Source organism: Pseudonaja textilis, chromosome 1 (genome assembly GCF_049901715.1).
Source record: "Pseudonaja textilis isolate UNSWEBS1 chromosome 1, rPseTex1.2, whole genome shotgun sequence".
Lineage (NCBI taxonomy): Eukaryota > Metazoa > Chordata > Lepidosauria > Squamata > Elapidae > Pseudonaja > Pseudonaja textilis.
In genome coordinates, this window is record NC_141990.1 from 148851792 (window position 1) to 148872789 (window position 20998).

The following is a 20998-nucleotide window of genomic DNA, read 5'->3' on the forward strand; positions in this document are numbered from 1 at the left end:
CTTGTTTTGTTTTTTCTTTGAAGACGTTTCGCTTCTCATCCAAGAAGCTTCTTCAGCTCTAACAGGATAGAAACAAACAAACAAACCAACCAACCCAAGAAAGTCCACTTGCCTCCTGCAAAAGCACCTTTGGGACACACAGTTGAAACTTAACACCAGAGCGAGCGAGCACGCCCCAAAGGAGCCAGCCGCCACACGCGAGCCACCTGAAGGTGACAAAACTCTCCCGGAAAGCCGCCGGTTTCTCCTCCGCCAAACACGGGAGCGAGCTGCAGTCGTGGCCGTTTTTCTTTGTGTTGCCGTCCCGAGAGCGCCGAGCCTCTTCCGCGCGCTTCCTCCCCGCACGACGCGTCCTGCCCCTTTAAAAAGACTCCCCCCCCCTCTCCCCGCCGCCGCCGCCGCCGCCGTGAGCTCCAAGAGCGCAAGGGGGCGGGGCGCGTCGCTGAGCGGCGTCTCGCAAGGCCAACGGGCGGCGGGCGAAGAGGCGGGCGTTGCGGGGGTGTCTGTCGGGTTAGAGCGAGGCGTGACCCAGTTGACGCGCGCTGGAAAGGAGAGGGGAGCGGGAAGGAGGCAGAGGTGCAAACAGCCGCCGACGCTGCCACCCCCGCCAGCGGTGCCGTCGCCCAGCCGGGTCAGCGCGTGCTTCTCTGTCGCCCGTGAGCCTGGGGAACCTGCAGCTCAAAGCCGCCGCTAGCCACAGCACCATGTATCCCGGGAACAAGCGGAAAAAGCTCTGGCGGGAGGAGAAAGGTACTGACCTCCTTCACCTGAAAAACGCCGCCGGGGCTCCTGGGGCGAGCGGGGAGGGTGCGGGGCGGACTCCCCCCCGCCCCAGCGCCGCCTCTCCCACTCGTGTTTCCTTCGCGAGGCGTGCGGGCAGAAAAGGCTGCCCGCTCCTCCTCTCCTCTGCCTTGCTCTCACCTGAGCCGGCGTTGCCTTCCTTCTCGCCTCCGCCGCGTTACCTTGGCAGGACAGCCGCGCTCCTCCCCTTGCTTGCAACGCTTCTCCTCCTGACTTAGCTGGCGCTTCCCCCACCCCCTTCTCGCCGCTGGATGAGGGCTCCTTTCTTCTCCTCCGGACACCGAGTCCGCCTTCAGTGGTGGTGGTGGTGGGAGGATTAGGATGGGACGGCATCCTCTCTGCACAGCCCTCGGCAGCAGCCTGGTTAGGGGGCACCCCCAAAGAAGAGGGGCAGCTTAGGGTAATCCTAACGGGCCCAGGCCTCTCTTGCCACTCAGGTGCTGCGACCTTGGCAAGGGTTCTTGGGTCAAGCCTTACCCAGAAGCGTGTCTAGGACATCCTCCCTGAACGGAGCTGATCAGGGGTGGCGGTGGCTCTCCTCTTTTTTTTCTTTTTTTTTGCCTAGTTTTGGTTAAGTCTGGCCTGTTTCAGAGTTGGTAACCTTCCTCTGACTTCGTTTCACTGCCTGGTGAATCTTAATGTTTCTTTCTTGGGTACGGATGATTTCCCCTCCTTTTATAAAAGTTATTTTCTTGCTGGGTCATCACCGTTTCTTTCCTCTTAGTCCTGTATGCATGAACCTCGAGAGCAAAGCTGTCAGCTTGGACTATAACTTTTGCCAGAGTTCCGGTTGCAAATTGTGCGCTGACATATCTCAGAGTTCGGGGTGGGAGTTGGTGTGAGTGCCACTTTGGAAATGAAAGTGAGGCTTCTCTGTCTGCTGCCTTGTGAATCTGTTTCAAAATGCTTGGAATGGAAGCTACGGGTCTTTGATCAGTTGCTGGCACCTCTCACGCTGGTGCTGCCTATAGCGAGGGGATTGCAAAACACGTGACAGGACTGCTAAGCCTGGATCTTTGGGCCCTTTGGAAGACAATATTTGCAAAAAAAAAAAAAAAACCCACAGAAAAACAACAACCATGGCCTTCGTTTGTGTACTGTGTGAAAATTGTGAGAGTTGAAAATATCTATTGGATCAAACTTTACACAGTCCTTCTAAATTTGCGAGGATGGATTGCTTCACTTGGTAAAATATCAAACCTTCTAATGGTGAAGTGGTAATTATCTTTTCCTAATAAAATATTTAATAAACGTTCTTTTATTAAGCTGGAGTGAGATGGGCAGTTTCTAAAATTGACATGCAGTATAACTAAACAAATATTGATAGTGAAGTTTTGGTGTCAGTTTGACATGAAATGTACATTGCTAATTATGCTGCATGGATAATATCAAATACAAGGAAGAATAAAATGACTGATATAAAGATCAAATGTCCATCTATCCATAAGGAGAAAATCCCCCAACTACTGACATATTGTTGCACACAGTATTTATATGTTTGGAATTGACCATCTATCATACCCTTACCTGTAGATTTAGATTAGGCTGTTTGAACTGCATAATATAAACTGGTATATCAGCTTCTCAGAATTTATATTGATTAAACTATAGTATGGATTTCTGTTTGGATTACTTCTAACAGAAACTAGATCTTTGCACTGAGATGTGAAAAAAAATCATTTTGTAGTTTGTCACTGGTGCTGTTAAAACTGCTTTAATTTCTTTTAAAATGCATTCTGTACTGCTAAAGTTGAAGCCTCTAACTTCATCACAGAAAAGTATATTTTCAATAATTTGCTGTTTTTCCACATAACAATCTTAAGGAATTCTGTGTGAAATGTATCACTTTACTTAGTAGAAATTTGGTTTGATTCTAAACGTTACAAGAGACAAGAATATAGAAGTGTATGCATTAAATTCTAGGTAAGAATGTTATTACAAGAGATTAAATTGAAATGTGCATACATAAAGTATTATCCAACTTATGAATTATTACTAGTTACTTGCATTAAGTAAATCTTTTCAGATTAATCTTGCCCAGGTCACAAATTTTTTTGTGTTTTATGTATGTTTCTAGTGTGATAAATTTATCTTATAGCTTTGAAGAAAATCTTATCTTGAACGCTAGAGCTTCTTTTAGGATTGCTTTAATAAATAGCTTATTAGTGCTAGAAATGGGATTGCCTGTACAGATAAACAGCATTCATACTTCCATGGCTACTTCCAGATAGATGAATGTCACTGATGATTCAAATTAACTTTTGTATTTTATCAATTCCATAAGTGCTACACATGGATTTAATCACTTTGATACAGTGATGGGGGTCACTATACGTTATTTCTCTAGCAAATATTCAAATGCCTGATACCAATGGAAGATACGTTCTAAATTGTGAGATAACCATTCATAAAATAATTGTTAAAAAAGTTATAACATAATGTAAAGCTTGTGTGATTTGTTAACCATAATATCAAGAACTATCTATTGGTGGCATTGCAAGCAAGGAGTGTTGATTACCATGCTTAAATGGCTTAGAATAATTTATATAATTTTAAAATTGAGTTAATATCTGCTATAGAACAATAACAATAACATGTAAACTAGTTCAAACTGTCAAGTTCAAACAGTGACATACAAACTGTAATATAAAATAGCAAAAAGATATATAAACAGAATAAATGCAATCTTTCTTAAGAACTAAATGTTGCTCTCATCCCTAAACTTTCTCGAATGAATTTAGCCTTAAAGTACTTAGACTTGTTTAACACAACTTATTGAACATCTGAAATCATATCAGAGTTGTTGAAGTTTTGGTTCACTCCAAGCCTTAATAATTAGGCTGAGTAAAGAAATTAATTGAATCTTTTTGATATCTGATCTTAGTAAACATACATTCCTCAAATGCTTATGTTAGAACTCCATAACTGATTTATGCTACAAAGGAATCTGCTTCATAATTTTGTTAAAACATATTCATGTGTTTTCTGATAGAACGTTTGTTGAAGATGACATTGGAAGAGAGACGTAAAGAATATTTACGGGATTATGTACCCTTGAAAGATATTCCAACATGGAAGGAAGAAATGAAAAACAAAGCCCAAAGTGATGGTAAGCCGTCTTATTAAATTTTTGTCTGCACTTATGTTTTTAAACAGCTTCACCCAGTGTACTGGCTTCTGGGTATATTGAATCAAACATCTCATAATTCGCAGCTGGCTGGTGGAAGAAATTATAATCCAATACATCTAGAGGTGACAAAAGCTGTCTTGTGAAGTTGAACATGATAGAACTACTTACCTTAAACAGATGTAATAGGTTTTGTTACTTAACAGTTTACTGTAGTCTCGGGATCTCCAATTTTATTCAGTTATTGGATACTTGGGGGATTTTGTGGGCACTCTCACAAAACAACTGCTATGAAATCTTGATAAGTTTAAAATAACTGTTGTGAAGGATATATCCAGTTTACCAAAATGACTCTTACCATTACTTCCATGTGTTACCAGTAGACTACTCTTGTTTTCCTTTGTGTACTTTCTGGCAGGCGGCATACTTCCAGCCAAAGAAATAAAGCTAATTTTTATTCATTGATCTCTTTATTTTCTAAGAAGACTTTTTATATCAATTTGAAGTATAGCAGCATTCCTGGAAATAAAAATAATGCTGCTAGTGCTTTGCTTTGCATTTTTTACTTAAAATATAAGGTTGGTAGGTTGGCAGCTGGTGGACAGAGGTGTGAATAACTATCACTAACTGTGATTGTAACCCAAATATTGGCAGCTATGAAATGAAACCATGTTTATGAAGTGGTCTCAACTAGTAGCCAATGAAATGACAGCACGTATGTTGCTTTTATGTCAGGACAGGGAGTATATTTGCAAACTTGTTACTGCTTGTTCTTGTAATGTTAACTTTGTTAGAGCTAGTACACTGATTTCACCCTTTTGTCTCTTAATAATATATCCTTGTTTATGCAACTCTACATACTATTAACGATTAATATTATTTACAATTGTTAATGTTCTGTAAAAGTTTCAATTTGGATGGTGCATATTTTTTTGGATGGGGTATAGTAAGTAATTATACTATATAAAGTACATTATTTTATATACATTTTTAAAATCAAAAACAACTCTTCTTGTTTTTACACTTGAGTTATAGATGTAAAAACTTTTAAAAATAACCTAGAGTAAAATAGCTGTAGGAAATAGCAGACAAATCCAAAATGACTCACTATCTGACATACTGTAGTATTTATCAAGTATGGATCAATTTGTTTTATTTTGATTTTATCCTTGACAGTAGAGGAGTTTGCTATCTTAATGGGTTAGGGTGCATACTGAAAACATTATGGCTGTGATAATACTTGGCAAGCCATAAAACAATGAAGAGGGATGAGACTTAGCAAGCAAGATGTCTATGGACCTATGTTGGGATCTGCAGATTTAGTGCATTCAAAAACCTGCAATTTTCATATCAATCTTGTATTCCAGGAAATTATAACTAAAGAAGATTACTCTAAATAGAGAAGCATCAGTTCTGTTTTTGCTTTATCATTTATATGGAAATTGCACAGATACCCAGGACAAGTAGTTCTCATTAGGGAAACTAAGGTTAATACTTGCTGGAGAATCCTACATTTCAGCTGAATAAGTCCCCGGAGTCATGTTTAAGCCTTGTAACCAGATGGACACATCCTTGTTGTATTCTTGGCAATAGAATAAAAGCAGTTTACCATACTGCATCACTTTAATGAATATTACTAGCTACCCAGAGTAACTTTACAGAGTGAGATGGCTGGCGTATAAATTTAATAAATACATAAAATAGAAGATACTCACATTCAAAAAATTCAGTAAAGAAATTCCTGTTTAGAAAATTAAAATAGCCACCATTTTACTGCTAATTTTTCTCCCCAGCAAGGACTTTGAGAGGTCCTTGGTGCTCTCTGGGCTTGCTCATTTTTGTGTAGACTTTTCATTACTCAAACTAGGTAACATCATGTTACCAAGTTTGTGTAATGAAATGTCTGCAAGAAAACAAACAAGCTTTGAGAACACTAAGGATCCTCTATGTCAACCTTGAGCTACAAATATTCTCCTTTATTTAAAAGATTATTCCCCCCCCCCCCCTCGATAGATAGATAAACAGACAGACAGACATAGATACAGATATCTGGATTTTGTCATTACTTGACTAAATAGATTTTGTCATTACTTGTCTAAATAGAATAATGCTAAAGCTATCATTGCTGTTTAAAGATAATCTATCCTTTCTTCTTAGCCTCTTCAGGACAAGTGCCTAATTACTTTTTGAATTCTGGTTAACTGATCATAGTTATTGACTCCAGTGGCTTCTGCAATTTCAGTAGTATTTGGGAAGAGTAAAAATAAGGCAGGAAGAAAGTGTTCTTTTTAAACAGTTTGGTGTTTTTCTAGTGAATATAGTAACCTCTTCTTTTGGCTTCTCATGATAATCTAATGTTGATATGGCAGTAACCTAGCAACAGTAGTTATTGCTACTAATACTTTATGTGGCCACTAATAGAACTAATAGAACTTGGAGGTCAAAGAAAATGGTAAAGATGCAATACTAACCATACTAAATCATGTTATAAAATGTAGTTTAACAGTCCATGCTGGCTTGATTTGCACACAATGCTAGGCCATCTATGGATTTACATGTGCTTAATCAAAACTAAACAAGCTGTACTATGGCTTATTTTGATGTGTGAATCCAGCTAAATAACACAAATAAATTTTGCTAATTGCTATTTTTTAGTTCTGGAATTGAGGGCTACTTGACATGCTTCAGTTTCCTTATATGAAATGATGGAGTTACAAGTCTTCCTCCACCATCCAGTCACAACTGATGAAGCTTCTTTGATGAGAAGCAAAACATCTTCTTCCTCAAGGAAAAAACAGTCCAGTTGCTTGAAAAAAAAAAGCAGACAATTATGAGACAATTATGACCTGATGACTGAGAATCTTCATAGACATTTACAAGTGTACATGTTTACAATCTACATGTAAAGCAGTAGAGTAATTATATGAAGACTTTCTATTCCTTCCTGACAGGTGCTTCTCAAAGCATCAGGTCTTTAGTTGAGAAGACCTCTTTCTCTCTCCCCACCCCATTTTAATATGGTTTTTTACTCCAAAAATTATTGTCAGGTATTTTTAATATTTGTGTGCTTTCCCTGATACTAGCTCTCTTTGTCCAGATTTTAAAACAGCTAGGTTCTAGCTTAAAGCCAACGTCTGTCATCTTAGCTTTCTCTGAACTATCAGCATTTTTACCCATCCTTTTAATCCTGGAATGTACAAACTTTGCTTTGAGCGGTTTTCTTTGTGCACGGTTGTTTAGATACGTGGTGAGGATGTGACAGTTATTGCCCACAGTAAACGAACAGTGATATTTGTAGGTCATAGAGACAGACAGCTTTGTTCATGTTTTCCTGTGCAATATGTGGACATTGTTTAAGTTGAGAGCTGTGCAGTTTTTGCCCTTCAAATGTTGAACTCATATGTCGGGCCAAATATCATCAAGCTGTGTTTAGTATTCTAAACCAAAATAAACCAATATGGCTTAATGTGATGGCCTAGTTCATGGGTGCTAAACTTGATGCAGCACGTTGCCGTGACATATCACAATATTTTTTCCCCTTTGCAGAGCTGGGGTGGGCCTGGCCTGCGTGTGACGCATCCAGCCCAAGGGCTGCCATTTTGACACTCCTGGCCTATTCAATATGCTAATAGTGAATGTGATTGATAAACTACTATTCATGGCTTAAAGTGTTGTATGTATGAACAGTCAGCCAGAGACTCTCCATCCAAGTGCTTTATGCTATGCTCAGGCTTCTAAATCTTGATTTGTTTTACATAAATGGCATGCATCCTACTCTGATCATATCAGGGTTTGTTTTTTTCCAGAAAACGTACTGTGTTTTATCAAATTTACAACACATCAGTTCTCCCCCCCACTCCATAATAGAGCTCAGAATAGTGTATGTATGCGCACTGCCTTTTTCTGTTCTGTCAGTTGGGTCATTAAGCAAAATGGTCACTAAGTGAACATGTGAAAAAGTGATGCTGCAAAGATGGCTTCTGCCATCTCATTCAGCTACAGGTAGTTCTTGTGACTAGTTGTATAGTGACCATTCAAAGTTAACATGGGACCTCCGAAAGGTATATGATCCACTTCTGATGGCCACCTTTTCTTTCCACCACTCCCACGCTATGTGACTGCATTGCAGGTGCTTGGCAGCCAGCCTGGATTTACAGCTGTTTGCAGTATTTCGTGGTTATATGACTGATTTATTACATTTTTGCCAAAACCGTGCATTTATTTCTGTGGCATTCACTTAATGACCATGGTAATTTGCTTAATGGTCACTGCACAAAAAGGCATAAAATCAGGTCGGTCATGTCTGCCTTTTGACTGTCATGACTTACTGCCATAATGGGCAGGCTCCATTATGATTGTAAATCAAGGATTACTTGAAAAGTTCTCTTGTTTAATCATGATACCATTACTCTTATTCCAATCTCTGTTGTTAGGTTTCTGATATTTGGTCATAATTGTATTGGTTTTTTGAAAAATGAAGTTTTTATTAATGTTGTGTTTGTGAATGGTCACTTAAATTGAGGAAGTCATTACATGAGGAATGGGTGTGGTAATCTGATATCTCCAGTTTAGATAATTACTACTTTCAAATCAATTTATCTTTAGAATGATTGCTATAATATAGATCATAGGATAGCATCCAATCCTTTAGCTGTAATTTGCTCCTTTACAACTCTTTCATTATTATTTTTTGTTCTGATCTTGCTCAGAATGGAACCATTGCTCTATCTTTCTTCTAGGCCACTCTACTTCACACATGTCTTCTGAATGCTTTCCTTAACTTTTCAGAATTGTATGATGGTGCCAGTTCTCAACCTCAAGGAAGTTGATCAGAAGCAAAAGAAACTTTTATGCAAAAGTATTCTGATTAAATCAGGAAGGAAAAGATGGAAAGATTAACCTGGGTGTCTCAACATAGCGGTTGGCAGGATTATTTAACTATCTTGCTTTTCTGAAAGAATATACGCTGGTAAAGCATACCCTGGATGGCAACTAACTCATTTTCTCTCTTCCCCGTTTTGATTTTGTTATGCGATACAGCTTTGGGAGTGAAATTTAGAACTCTCAATCTTTGGGGGCATTGTGGGGTCACTATTGTGATTTAATAGTGAGAAGGTGTTTCCTAGATTACCAGGTTTATGGTAACACCTTCATATGAAGATGAGCAATATGCACACTGATAGTGTAACTTCACTGGAAAAACTGTCTAAAACAGCAGTGATGGCTAGGAATTAAGACTGGGATTGAGCCGTGGGCTGAAAATTACAGATTAATCACAGAATGGAGCCTCTATCTTTTTGAAATGTTTGAATTTTCAAATTTTAGAGCTTGAGTCCCTTAGGAATGGAAATATTTTGGAGTGCTGGTCCATATAGGTATTTTTCTCCATTAATAACATTTTTCAGTACCTGGAACGTAATTTTTCAGATAAGGGAGCTAAGTATGCATGCATTCATTATGGCTTCCACTTGCCACTCTATAAAAATATAGTGTGCATTTTTATGACCAAAATCATTCAGGATTTAATGCCTAAGGCTCTGGAGTAGTAGGGACAGTATTGTAATGTATGTTTGCATTGAAAGTGAAGCTTGAGTGAAACATTAAAATAGAGTAGTCCTAAATAGACAGTGAAGTACCATGGATTAGTTTTAAGTAGAAGCTTGTTCTGGTTTGGGTTTTTTTAAATAAAAGTTTTATTTAAGTTTTCACAAAACTTATAAATACAAATAAAATTATCTTTTTTTGAGAACAGTGTGACCCCGGGTTATCACTTCTCCATACAGACATAAACTCAATACATATTTATCTTATACATTCTAATCCATATCTTATAACTATTTTCACAATTTTTTCAATAGCTTTTCCCTTTCTTTACTTCCTATAGCCTTCCTATTTTAAATTATCTCATTCCTTTCTTAATTCAATTACGTATCTTTTTCTAATTTTTAAGATCTTTCTAATCAGTGTTTTTATACTTTCGGCTGTCCTGTTTACAATTTCATATTATCTTTTCTCATAAAACAAATTTCCCCCTGAAATTACTAGACTGGAGTATAACACCTTTGTATGTTTTTTTCAAATCTTGTTTAAAAATTTAAGTTACTACCTTTACAGTTATAACATTCATTTTTTAACCTCTATTTTATAACACATACCTATTTTCAATAGAATTCTGCTTGGTACATTCCCTTAAAAATACACACTAAATTCTTAAAAGAAAAAAAGTATATATGTATATATATCTGTGTATATATGTATAACAATAGTAAATGGAATAATAACTCAAGTATAGCTCTGCCATTAATATTAATAACACTCTTTTACATTTCTATTTCTTTTAACAAATATTACCTAGTAATATCAGTTGTCTTTCACTTTAATCGTCTATTTCATATTTTACTTATTACTGTCTTTAAATAAAAAACAAAACAATAGTTATTAACAGTAGTCAATAAAATTATTCTTATTCAAATTCATCTTGTCAACTGATCAAAATCTTCCATGTTTCTTTTCAGTTTTTTTAAAAACTTTCTTTTTAAATCATTGAGAGCCTTATTCACTTTACAAATATTCCATTACACATCAATACAATTTTTTTCTATCACTTTAATCATCTAAACATATTTTCTAACCCTTTTCTATTTCTAATATAACAATGCTATCCCATGCACCCTTGCAGAATCCTCTCCTTAAGTTAAATTTTAACCATTGTCTCTGTGTCTTTTAAATAGGTTTATACCTTTAATTCTTGTACGCTTTTCCCGTACCTTTCTATCTTGTTTTTGTCCTTTGTAGCTTCTTTTCCTTTCCCTCTTCCCTCTCTTCTTCTCCCTCCCCTTTTTATCCCCTTTTCTATCTGATTCTCCCTTCTGTGATCCTCCCTTCTGCTTCTTCCTGATATTATGATTGTTTTTCAAATTACTCTTTTTTTTTGGTTGTTGCTTCAATGCTTAAGTTTTGTTTAATTAGGATCCACCATCCAAAATTCCAGGAATCATCCAATAATCCAAAACTGTTTCTTGCTTCTTTTCTCACTTTCTCTTTCCAGGGGCTTTGTTATCTTGTAACAAAATTTCAGCTACAATGTATCTTTTGCAAGCCTTGTTAAAATTCCACTATCAATTTTTTAAAGTTCCAGATGGTCCTTTCCATTTTCCAGATTCCACCCTCTTGTTTCCTTTTTCCCTCCTCTGCTTTCTTTCTTTTTTTAACTTTTTTTTAATTATCCAAGAATCTTTATCCCTTTGACACTTTATCTTCAGCTAGAAATAGCCTATTAATGTCAAAGTGGATTAGTATCAATTTCTTATTCGAATCTCTTCTTCTTAACGTTCCAAGTCAATTAAAACTGTCAATATGAGAGAAAAAAAGCCAATTCTGTTTCCTTTCCCTTTCTCTTTCGCTGCTTAAAATCTTTTTTAGGAATAGTATTAGTCTTTAAAATTCAGGTTCCAGGTATCTTAAATAGATGTTCTCCATTCAACCCGCTCAGTCAAACTTTCTCCTTTAAACTTACTCCTGAACAATCCTGTCCAGTCGGGTTCTTCTTTGAGGTGGCCATTTCTGACCACCACTGCAACCGTCTTTGGGAAAAGGAGTAACGGCCAGCCGAGGAGGAGAGATGCGGCTCCTCCTCAACCCCGCTGACAGCTCCCCCTTCTTCACCACCTCTACGGGGTGGCTTCAGCCCTGAATCTGGGTGGCTTGGGGCGCTCCAGCGGCAAGCACAAATCAAAACCGTGCACGATTGCAGATTTCAGTCTATAACTGAAGAAGCCCAAACCGGAATGCTTTGGGTCTTTCTGAGAAGGGGGATCACTTCTGACACCATTAAACTGCATAAAAACTCATTTTAAGATGTGTGGGAACCCCTTTAACTTTTCCCTTACTACAGAATGCTGCCTTTCTTTCACTTGAAACAAAAGTGACAGAGCGGGAGTGATGATACCCACAGGCATTCTTCACATGTCAGGGTAGACAGAACTCTGGTGTGACAAACTGTATCCTGCCAGTGCAACTAAAGAAATGTAACTTCCAGTGCTCAGTAATCCTTCATTTACGATGACTACTGCTGTTTCCCTCACTTTTTAGCTCCTACTGTGCAGTATCATGTGCGCCTTACTTCTTAAGAGCACAGAAGCTTGAAGCATAGGTTTTCAAGCCTGTAAAAGTGAGCGGGGAGGGGGGGATTTTGAAAAGAAAAGAACCTTGTTCTGACATTACACTTGGGTAGACTTTACCATGCCAGTGGTAGTGAGAAACCTTTCCCTCTAAAGTTGTATTGATGTCAGTGAGCAGCCAGTTGTCTGAAGGTGTACAGCATTATTATTTGCAGACAAGAAACCTCCAGTGTATATTTCCATGGGCACAGACTCCTTGACTGCATTTGTGGATAGGGGACTTCTTGCTTATGCTTCATTGTGGTTTTTGAATTGCCTTAATGCAGGGTTCCCCAATCCCCATTCCACGGCCTGCTACACGTCCATGACCTGTTGGGAACCGGGCCGTGTAAGTTGTGGGCAAGTGTGTAAAGCTCCACTTGCACAGGTGTGGGGTTAGGTTGCATGCATGAAACCATCTCCTCCCTACCACTGCCTGCTGCCGTCGCCCACTACCACTGCTGGTCCACAGAGCTGGAAAAGTTGAGGATTGCTTAATGGGCTAAACTCGTTCTGACCGGCAACTATGTCATTCAGGTGTCTGTATGAGGGTGCAAAAATTTCAGGTAGTTCTTGACTTACAACCATTCACTTAGTGATGTTTGAAGTTGCAATGGCATTGAAAAAAGTGGTTTATGACTGATCCTCATACTTACGACCACTGCAGCATCGCCACCATCCCAGGATCAAAATGTGAATGCTTGCAACCAGCATGCATTTATGATAGTTGCAGTGTCCCGGAGTCATGCGATTACCTTTTCCCTGTCAGTTTCCAACAAGCAGAAGGGAAGCTGGGTTCACGTAATGGTGTGATTCACTTAATAACGGCAGTGATTTGCTTACAACAAAAATGACTCAAGGACCATCTCAATTAGCAATGGAAATTCTGTGCCCAATTGTGTTCGTAAGTAGGGGACTATGGTAGCTTTGAGTATTGAATTAGTTCATGAGAGAAAGTCCATTCAGAGAGTGGTAAAGGCAGCCGAGAAGATTATAGGAAGTTCACTTCCTATTATTCAGAATACTGCTTATAAGCGCCATGCACTTAGGAGCTCAAATCATTGTTGGAGACTCCACACACCCACTTTACGGTCTATTTCTGTTTCCCTACTCTGGGAGGAGTTTTCAAAGTATCTGTAGCAGGATTACCAGATTCTATAACAGCTTTGTTCTCTATACTGTCCGTCTGGTAAACTCGCAAGATTCATTTTTCTTGCCACGTACGTGTATACATTTGAAGTAGACTGTGTTGCTTCTCCATGTCATATAATATATGTGGGTATATGCATAATTTTGTATTTATTTTGTCATGCTTGTGTAGGGTATACTATTTGTGGTGACCCTTTGAGAGCTGTATGCTACAAAATTTCATTTTAATGAATGCCGATTAGTGTACATTCAAAGTGATAATAAAGTTATTCTAAGTCTAATTAGTTGATTCATTTGAACAGCTGGACATAATTTTCAGGCTCATGTAGAAACCTGAAGAAGCAGGGCTACTTCAGTTTGTACTGAAACAATTTTAATCTTGTCCTAGCTCTAGAATGTCCCCAAATCATTTGCAAACAGTGGACAAATGGCTAATCATAGATGTATCTAATTGATCTGTTTCATTTAACTTAACTATTTTTCATGTGCTTTTTTTTTTTTAGACCAATGCATTGAAATAAGAAAGTGGCCAAACAACCCCCCAAACAAATGATTTCAAAGTTTGAAATGAATCTGTAACTTCAAAATATACTGTGTTGCAATTTATTCTTATATTTTAAGCAGTTGTGGTCTACACTTTAAAACAAAGTGTTTTCAAGACAGCTTAAAACGTTTTGAAATCACAATGTAAAAAAATTAACTAGAAACTTAGTAAATTATTTGCTAGATATCAATAGCATAAAAATAGTATTGAAACAGCAGAAATTTACTTTAAAAACTCTAGTTTTTAGCCCAAGAGTTAAATTATAAATTTAAATGTAATAAAGCATATTACTTTAATATTTAATTTCAGTTTAATAATGGATTAAATTAATACATTTTAAATTATTAAAAATTATTACAGACCTGTGAGAAATGCTTCTGATGATTTTATTATTATTGTTTGTGGTGTATATGCTGTTTTTATATGTTTGTTTCTAAGCACCTCCAAACAATAATATCAAAATTTAAGAATATATGCATTACAAGTAGTCCTCAATTTACAACTATAATTGAATCCAAAATTCTGTTAATAAGCAAGGCTGTTAAGTTTGCTCCATTTTATGATCATTTTTGCCATGGTTATTACACAATTCACTGAAGTTGTTAAATGAACAATGCAGTTGTTAAGTGATTCTGGCTTTCCCAATTGATTTTGCTTGTCTGAAGCTGGCTGGGAAGGGTACAAATGACCCCAGAACAGTGTAACTTTTATAAATACATGCCAGTTGTCAAGGGCCTGATTTTTGGTTATGTCACTATGAGAATGTGGGAACAATCATAATTGTGAAAACTGGTCATAAGTCATGATCACTTTTTTCAATACCATTGTAACTTAGAATGATCATTAAATGAATGGTTATAAGTTGAGAACAACCTATACAGTGTAATAATGGGGTAATCAGCATCTCATGCACTTTGGAACAATCATAAAACTATTATCATGTGGCTTTATAATGGCTCCTCTCACCTCCCAAAGGCCTACTGAGACTGCTAGTTTTCAGAAAAATACTAAAAGGATGGGGCCCGTTAGGGGAATGCTATTTCAAGAGATGGCCTCTCACTGGAATTCCTGAAAATGTCATTCTCTTGGAGATGGAACCCAGAGAGGTTTGTCTTCCAAATCTTAACAAATTAACAGGGAAATGGTGACCCTATAGATATGCACGTCCTAAGCCATTAAATTATTTAACGATGACAATCAGCATCTGAATTGCACTGGAAACCAACAGGCAGCAAATACTGCTCTTGAAGCAGAGGTGTTTGTTACATAATAGAATAGAATACTTTTATTGGCCGAGTGTGATTGGACACACAAGGAATTTGTCTTGGTGTAAATACTCTCAGTATACATATCATAATTGCGAAAACTGGTCATAAGTCATGTGCTGATTGTACAGGTATCGGATGTGATTCCGCCTAGCTTCACCTGCTGTTTCCTGTCTGTTAGGAAGCTTATGATCCACTTACAAGTGTGTTCAGGTACCGCTAGTTGGTTTAATTTAGTTAGAAGAATGTCTGGAATGATGGCATTGAATGCTGAACTGAAGCCTACAAAGAGGACCCTTGCGTAGGTATTTGGAGATTCAAGGTGTTGTAGGATGTAATGCAGAGCCATGTTAACAGCATCATCTGTCGATCTATTTGCTCAGTATGCAAACTGCATGGGATCTAACAGTGGATCCGTGATGGTTTTCAGGTGGGACAGCACAAGCCTTTCAAAGATTTTCATAACTACAGATGTTAGAGCAACTGGTCTGTAGTCATTCAGTTCCCTGATGGAGGGCTTCTTTGGCACTGGGATGATAGTAGAGCATTTGAAGCAAGAAGGAACATAGCACATCGCTAGTGATCTATTGAAGATTCGGGTGAAGATGGGGGCCAATTGGTCAGCATAGACTTTTAAGCAAGAAGGAGTTATCTTGTCTGGCCCTGGTGCTTTTCCTGGCTTCTGTCTGTGTAATAGATCTTGCACTTCTTTTTCTGTGATCACCAGAGGTTGTGAGCCCAATGGATTGGGGCCAGTTGTTGGAGGCTTGGCTGTTGTTGGTGTGTTTGAGATGTGGGTTGTGGAGATAGGTGGCTGTAGTTTCTTTTCAAACCTGCAGTAAAACACATTCAGGTCATCTGCTTGTTGTTGATTTCCTTCTGCCTGGGAAGGAGGTTTGCTGAAGCCAGTGATGTTTTTAAGAGTTTTCCACATGTTTGCTGGTTCATTTGTTGAGAATTGATTCTTTAACTTTTCAGAGTAGCTTCTTTTAGCTGCTCTGATCTCTCTTGTTAATATGTTTCTGGCCTGGTTGTATAGCATTCTGTCACCTTTTCTGTAGGCTTCCTCTTTGGTACGATGTAGCTGCTTAAGTTTAGCTGTGAACCAAGGTTTATTGTTACTATATGTTTGCAGGTTCCTTGTTGGTACACATAAGTCTTTGCAGAAGCTGACATATGATGTTACAGTATCTGTGAGCTCATCTAGGTCTGCAGAGGCAGCTTCAAAAACATTCTATTAGCAGATGAACCAATATCTTTAATTGCTCAAGCCTCTTAATTCTGGACTGGTTGTAGTTTCTGGTTGCCCTTCAAAGGCAACCTTATGTGGAACTCATTGCAGTAATCCAGATGTGAAATGACTTAGCCATAAGTGGCAGTGAGCAAAGCCTTCTGATCTAGGCGAGGCCATAATTCATAACTATACACAAAATAGATCTTTGCAAAGGCCATCTTAGCCACAGTTGTCCCCTGCTCTTCACGTCAGATCTCTGAGTCTGAGAGCACACCTAATTATGAACTAGCTCTATATGAGGAAGATCAGCTCTGCCCAGTGGAGAAGATGGAAAATTTCTGAAACTGGAAGGCTTCTGCATGCGGTATCAATCAGCCATGCTGGGACTGAGTTTATGTTGGTTACCGTATTTCCCCATGTATAAGCCACCCCTTTTTTCCAAAATTTTCAAGCCCAAAAAGTAGGGGGGTGGCATATACAAAGCAGGTACACTTTTTATACGTGAAAAATGCATAAAATAATAAAGTAGGAATAAACTGGTTTTCCAGCAGTATGCTATACTTTTTGTAAAAATTGTACGTGATGATACGATTACGAGTGCGAGTACGCGATAGAAATGCATATGCTAGGCATTGGCCTGAATGCTTCGTTCCTACTCTCGTTCCGAGCGTAGATTGCTAGCGTCGCCCGCACCGCTTTCGGCGTCATGACCGAAGTTGTAGATCTAGACGTCGAATTTTGTTTCTTTGTAAATTTTCTTTCTTCATAACTTGTTTCTCTAATAAAATATTTTTTTCAAAACTTCACAGTCCAAAAATTGGGGGGGTGGCTTATACAAAGGGGGTGCTTATACATGGGGAAATATGGTAATTTGCCTCCAGTCCATGTTTTACAGGCATTGAGACAAGTTCAACTATGTCTCTTGTTGGCCCAGAGTTGAAAAATACTACTATCATCCACATATTGGTACTTGATTTTAGATTCAGTAGGAACATCATTCTATATACTGAGCCAGAGGTAGTATTCAGCAGGTTCTGACCAGTTCTGGAAAACTGGTAGAGGAAATTTTGAGTAATTTGGAGAACCAGCAAATCCCACCTCTGACTGGCTCCGCACCCATCTGTTCTCTACCTCCTGAGTTCCAGCTGATTGGCTGGATCTTCTTTTGTTGCCCTGCACAGGAGAATGGAGCTGGAAAGCAGGTTAGTTGGGTGCGGCGGGAATGGGAATTTTGCAGTAACCTTCCCCCAGGAGTGGGGAGGGAATGGAGATTTTGCAGTATCCTTCCCCTGCAAAGCCCGCCAAGCCACGCCCACAGAAATGGTAGTAAAAAAACTTGAATCCCACTACTATACTGAGTTACTAAGTTATGAACAGCTTCATAAGTTAATACTGTCATTTTGACTGGGGGTGAATTGAAGGCCATAATATTATCAGGTATAATAAGTGCTATGATGGATTATTCCAGTTAATATTCTTGATGCCTTACTTGTACTGATTAAAGGTATCAGAGGGTGAACTCTTCTCTGCAATACTGCATAAACTGTTCAGGAATAAAAAATTGATTACATGAGACTTAAGAAAAGAAATTATTAAAATTTCAGTGTGTTCCCTTCAGTAGTGCTTACATCAGATTTAACAGATAATCAGAGTTGGAAGGGACCTTGGAGGTCATCTAGTCCAACCCCCTGCCCAAGCGGGAGACCTTACACCATTTCTGACAAATGGCAGTCCAATCTCTTCTTGAAAGTCTCAAGTGATGGCTCTCCCACAACTTCCAAGGGCAAGCTGTTCCATTGGTGGATTGTTCTCACTGTCAGAAAGTTTCTCCTTATTTCCAGGTTAAATCTCTCCTTGTTCAGTTTCCATCCATTATTCCTTGTCTGGCCTACAGGCACTGTAGAAAATAGCTTGACCCCTTCCTGCCTGTGGTAGCCCCTCAAATATTGGAAGACCGCTATCATGTCTCCCCTGGTCCTTCTCTTTACTAGACTAGCCAAGCCTAGTTCCTGCAACCCATTGTATGTTTTAGTCTCCAGTCCCCTAATCATCCTGGTTGCTCTTCTCTGTACTTTTTGTAGAGCCTCAACATCTTTTTTATAATGTGGTGAACAAAACTAGATGCAGTACTCTAGGTGTGGTCTTACTCAGGCTTTATCGAGTGGTATTAGTACTTCCCTTGATCTTGATTGTATCCCTCTGTTAATACAATTTAGGATTGCATTAGCTTTTTTGGCGGCTGCTGCACACTGCTGGCTCATATTTAGCTGGTTGTCCACTGAGACTCCAAGATCCCTCTCACAGTTACTGCTATTGAGCCTGGTTTCACCCAGTCTATATGTGTACTTTTGGTTTTTCTTGCCTAAGTGTAGGACTTTACTTTTCTCTACATTGAATTTCATTTTGTTAGATTCAGCCCAGTGTTCTAGTCTGTCAAGATCCATCTGGATCTTGAGCCTATCTTCTTGGGTGTTAGCTATTCCTGCCAGCTTAGTATCATCTACAAATTTGGTAAGTTCCCCTTCTATTCCCTCATCTAAGTCGTTAATGAAGATATTGAAGAGTACTGGGCCTAAGATGGAACCTTGTGGCACCCCACTGCTTACTTCCCTCCATGTAGACTTAGACCCGTTAAGGACTACTAGTTGAGTATGGTTTGCTGTACTCAAAATCTTCTATGGCTTCCCTTCTGCCTCCCTAGCTCTCAGCATACATGCTATCATCAGGTCATTTTTGTGGCATGCTTAGTAACAATTATTTTTGCTTTATGTTTTCTTAATTATATATTTAACTCTTTAGCATCAAATGTTCATAATGCTCATTAATATAATTGCTGTGAATATAGGTTGCATGTTTCTCTCCCTCTCCCTTTTCCTCTCTTTCCCTCCCCCTTCTCCTTTCTCCCTCCCCCGTTTATAATAAAGGATCTTATTTAAATAATTTTTGTATTTAATTAGGAATTGTAACTAGATTATTGACGTTTCAGTCTGTTTCGCTGCTATCATATTTTAATTTTGTTACTGTGTTGTATGTCGCTCTACTCAGAACTGTAGCATTCTTTTACAAATAGCTTGATTAAAAATAAAATCATAAAAATCATCCAAATGGGAAAATGGGCTCCATTTGATAATATCATGTTGATTATAAAGATGAAGACAGCAGCATGCACTAAAGGATAAATTTTCTGACAAACTGTTTAGGATTGCATTGCATTGTTATAGCTGTATTGGTAGATATTTTTGTACTGAATATTTGCTAATAGCTTTGCATGAGGTGTTTCCTGCCAGGCCCCAAGAACAAAGAATGAGATGATCATTATTTCTTAGCTTCTGTTTTTGGTTTTCACCTATAGACATAATCTTTTATCACCTCAATCTTTGCAATGATTTCTTGGTAGCAAAATTCATCTCAGAACATGCTAACAATTGGAGAATGTATAACTATCATTTTATTAAAACAAGCAGGTGATGTTAAGACAGTTCTATTGCTATCATGAATGAATGAATGCCAGAGGCATAATAGAGTTCTTATGTGATATTACAGAGATTAAAGATTTCATTGTATTCATTTGATCCAGTGGTAAACAATTGGTTTTCAACTAATGAGTGGTGTGAGTATAATGCACAGAAATCTGGCCTTCTCTGTGTCTTGAAGGTTCTTAACCTTTGAAAAATGGGGCTGCTTTCCTATTGATATTCCAACAATTTGATATTAAATACTATTATGAATAGAAGGAATTGTGAAGATACGCACGACTAGCATCCTTGAGTACTGCTCATCCTTGAGCAGTTTATAGAGACACACAGTTTGTGAATCAAAACCTATTCACTGATATTAAAACGGTTACAGAATCCATTATGTATGTCATAAATGGAGTAATTATAGCATGTGTATAGCTCATTCCAGATAGATATTCAAGCAAGTTAAGTTAGAGAACATGCAGAATAAGGAAACCTTTGACAAGTATCTTCCATTCTCTAATCTTCTCTTCATTTTATTTTACAATCCCCTTGAGAAAGTGCTAACTCCCTTATGTTTGTTTATACTTTCTTGTCTCTCAAATGCTTCTTACTCTGAAAACTGCAAAGGTGTTTGGGGACAAACCTAAATTCTGGTCACAATTGTTTTAATCAGAATACTACATGTACAGACTTCCTTTATTCTGTGCTAGATTCCCTAAAAATCTCACATAAAGTAAATAAAACAAAAAAAGTGGAAAAAATTAGGTTGATGGATAGGGTGTCAAATTTTGTAACCCAGGTGCATTGCCACATGTGGTTCTGAATTTTTAAAGCTTTATTCTTAAGCACTATCACCTACTCAGACACGTTTACTTCCTTATCTATTGTTCTACGTACAGTGAAAGCATTTTCCTTCAAATTTTTACGGCTGGATTTCTCATATGCATAGTTATCATAGTAGACAAAGGTAGTATGTATTACCATAAATGTTATTAGCATTCCTTGCTATGTTTTGCGCCATAGATTTGCTCAGGTTAAAATCTTGTCCTAAGGCTGAAGATTTTTTACCATCTTTGGTGAATATAATATAGGTAGTCTTTGCTTTACTCATTCAGCAACTGTTTGAAGTTATGATGGTGCTGGAAAAATAATGTTACAATCAACTTATGACCATTTATTACCTCTGCAGCATCCCATAGTCAAATGATCACCATTACAGTCAGTACATGTTGTTCCTGTCTGCCCTGTACTTTTTTAT

General features: G+C 38.2%; 1 protein-coding gene across 4 annotated transcripts in view; it reads left to right on the forward strand.

The window, feature by feature from the left end:
- Positions 1-530: 530 nt before the first annotated feature.
- MACROD2 (mono-ADP ribosylhydrolase 2) overlaps positions 531-20998 on the forward strand; it is a 1143457-nt gene continuing 1122989 nt past the window's right edge. For all 4 annotated transcript variants that reach the window (XM_087919277.1, XM_087919278.1, XM_026712814.2 and 1 more), the window contains exons 1-2: positions 531-750; positions 3794-3910. In XM_087919277.1, the coding sequence (XP_087775403.1) occupies positions 705-750; positions 3794-3910 (163 nt within the window). In that variant the 5' untranslated portion in view covers positions 531-704. The remainder of the gene's footprint in view (positions 751-3793; positions 3911-20998) is intronic.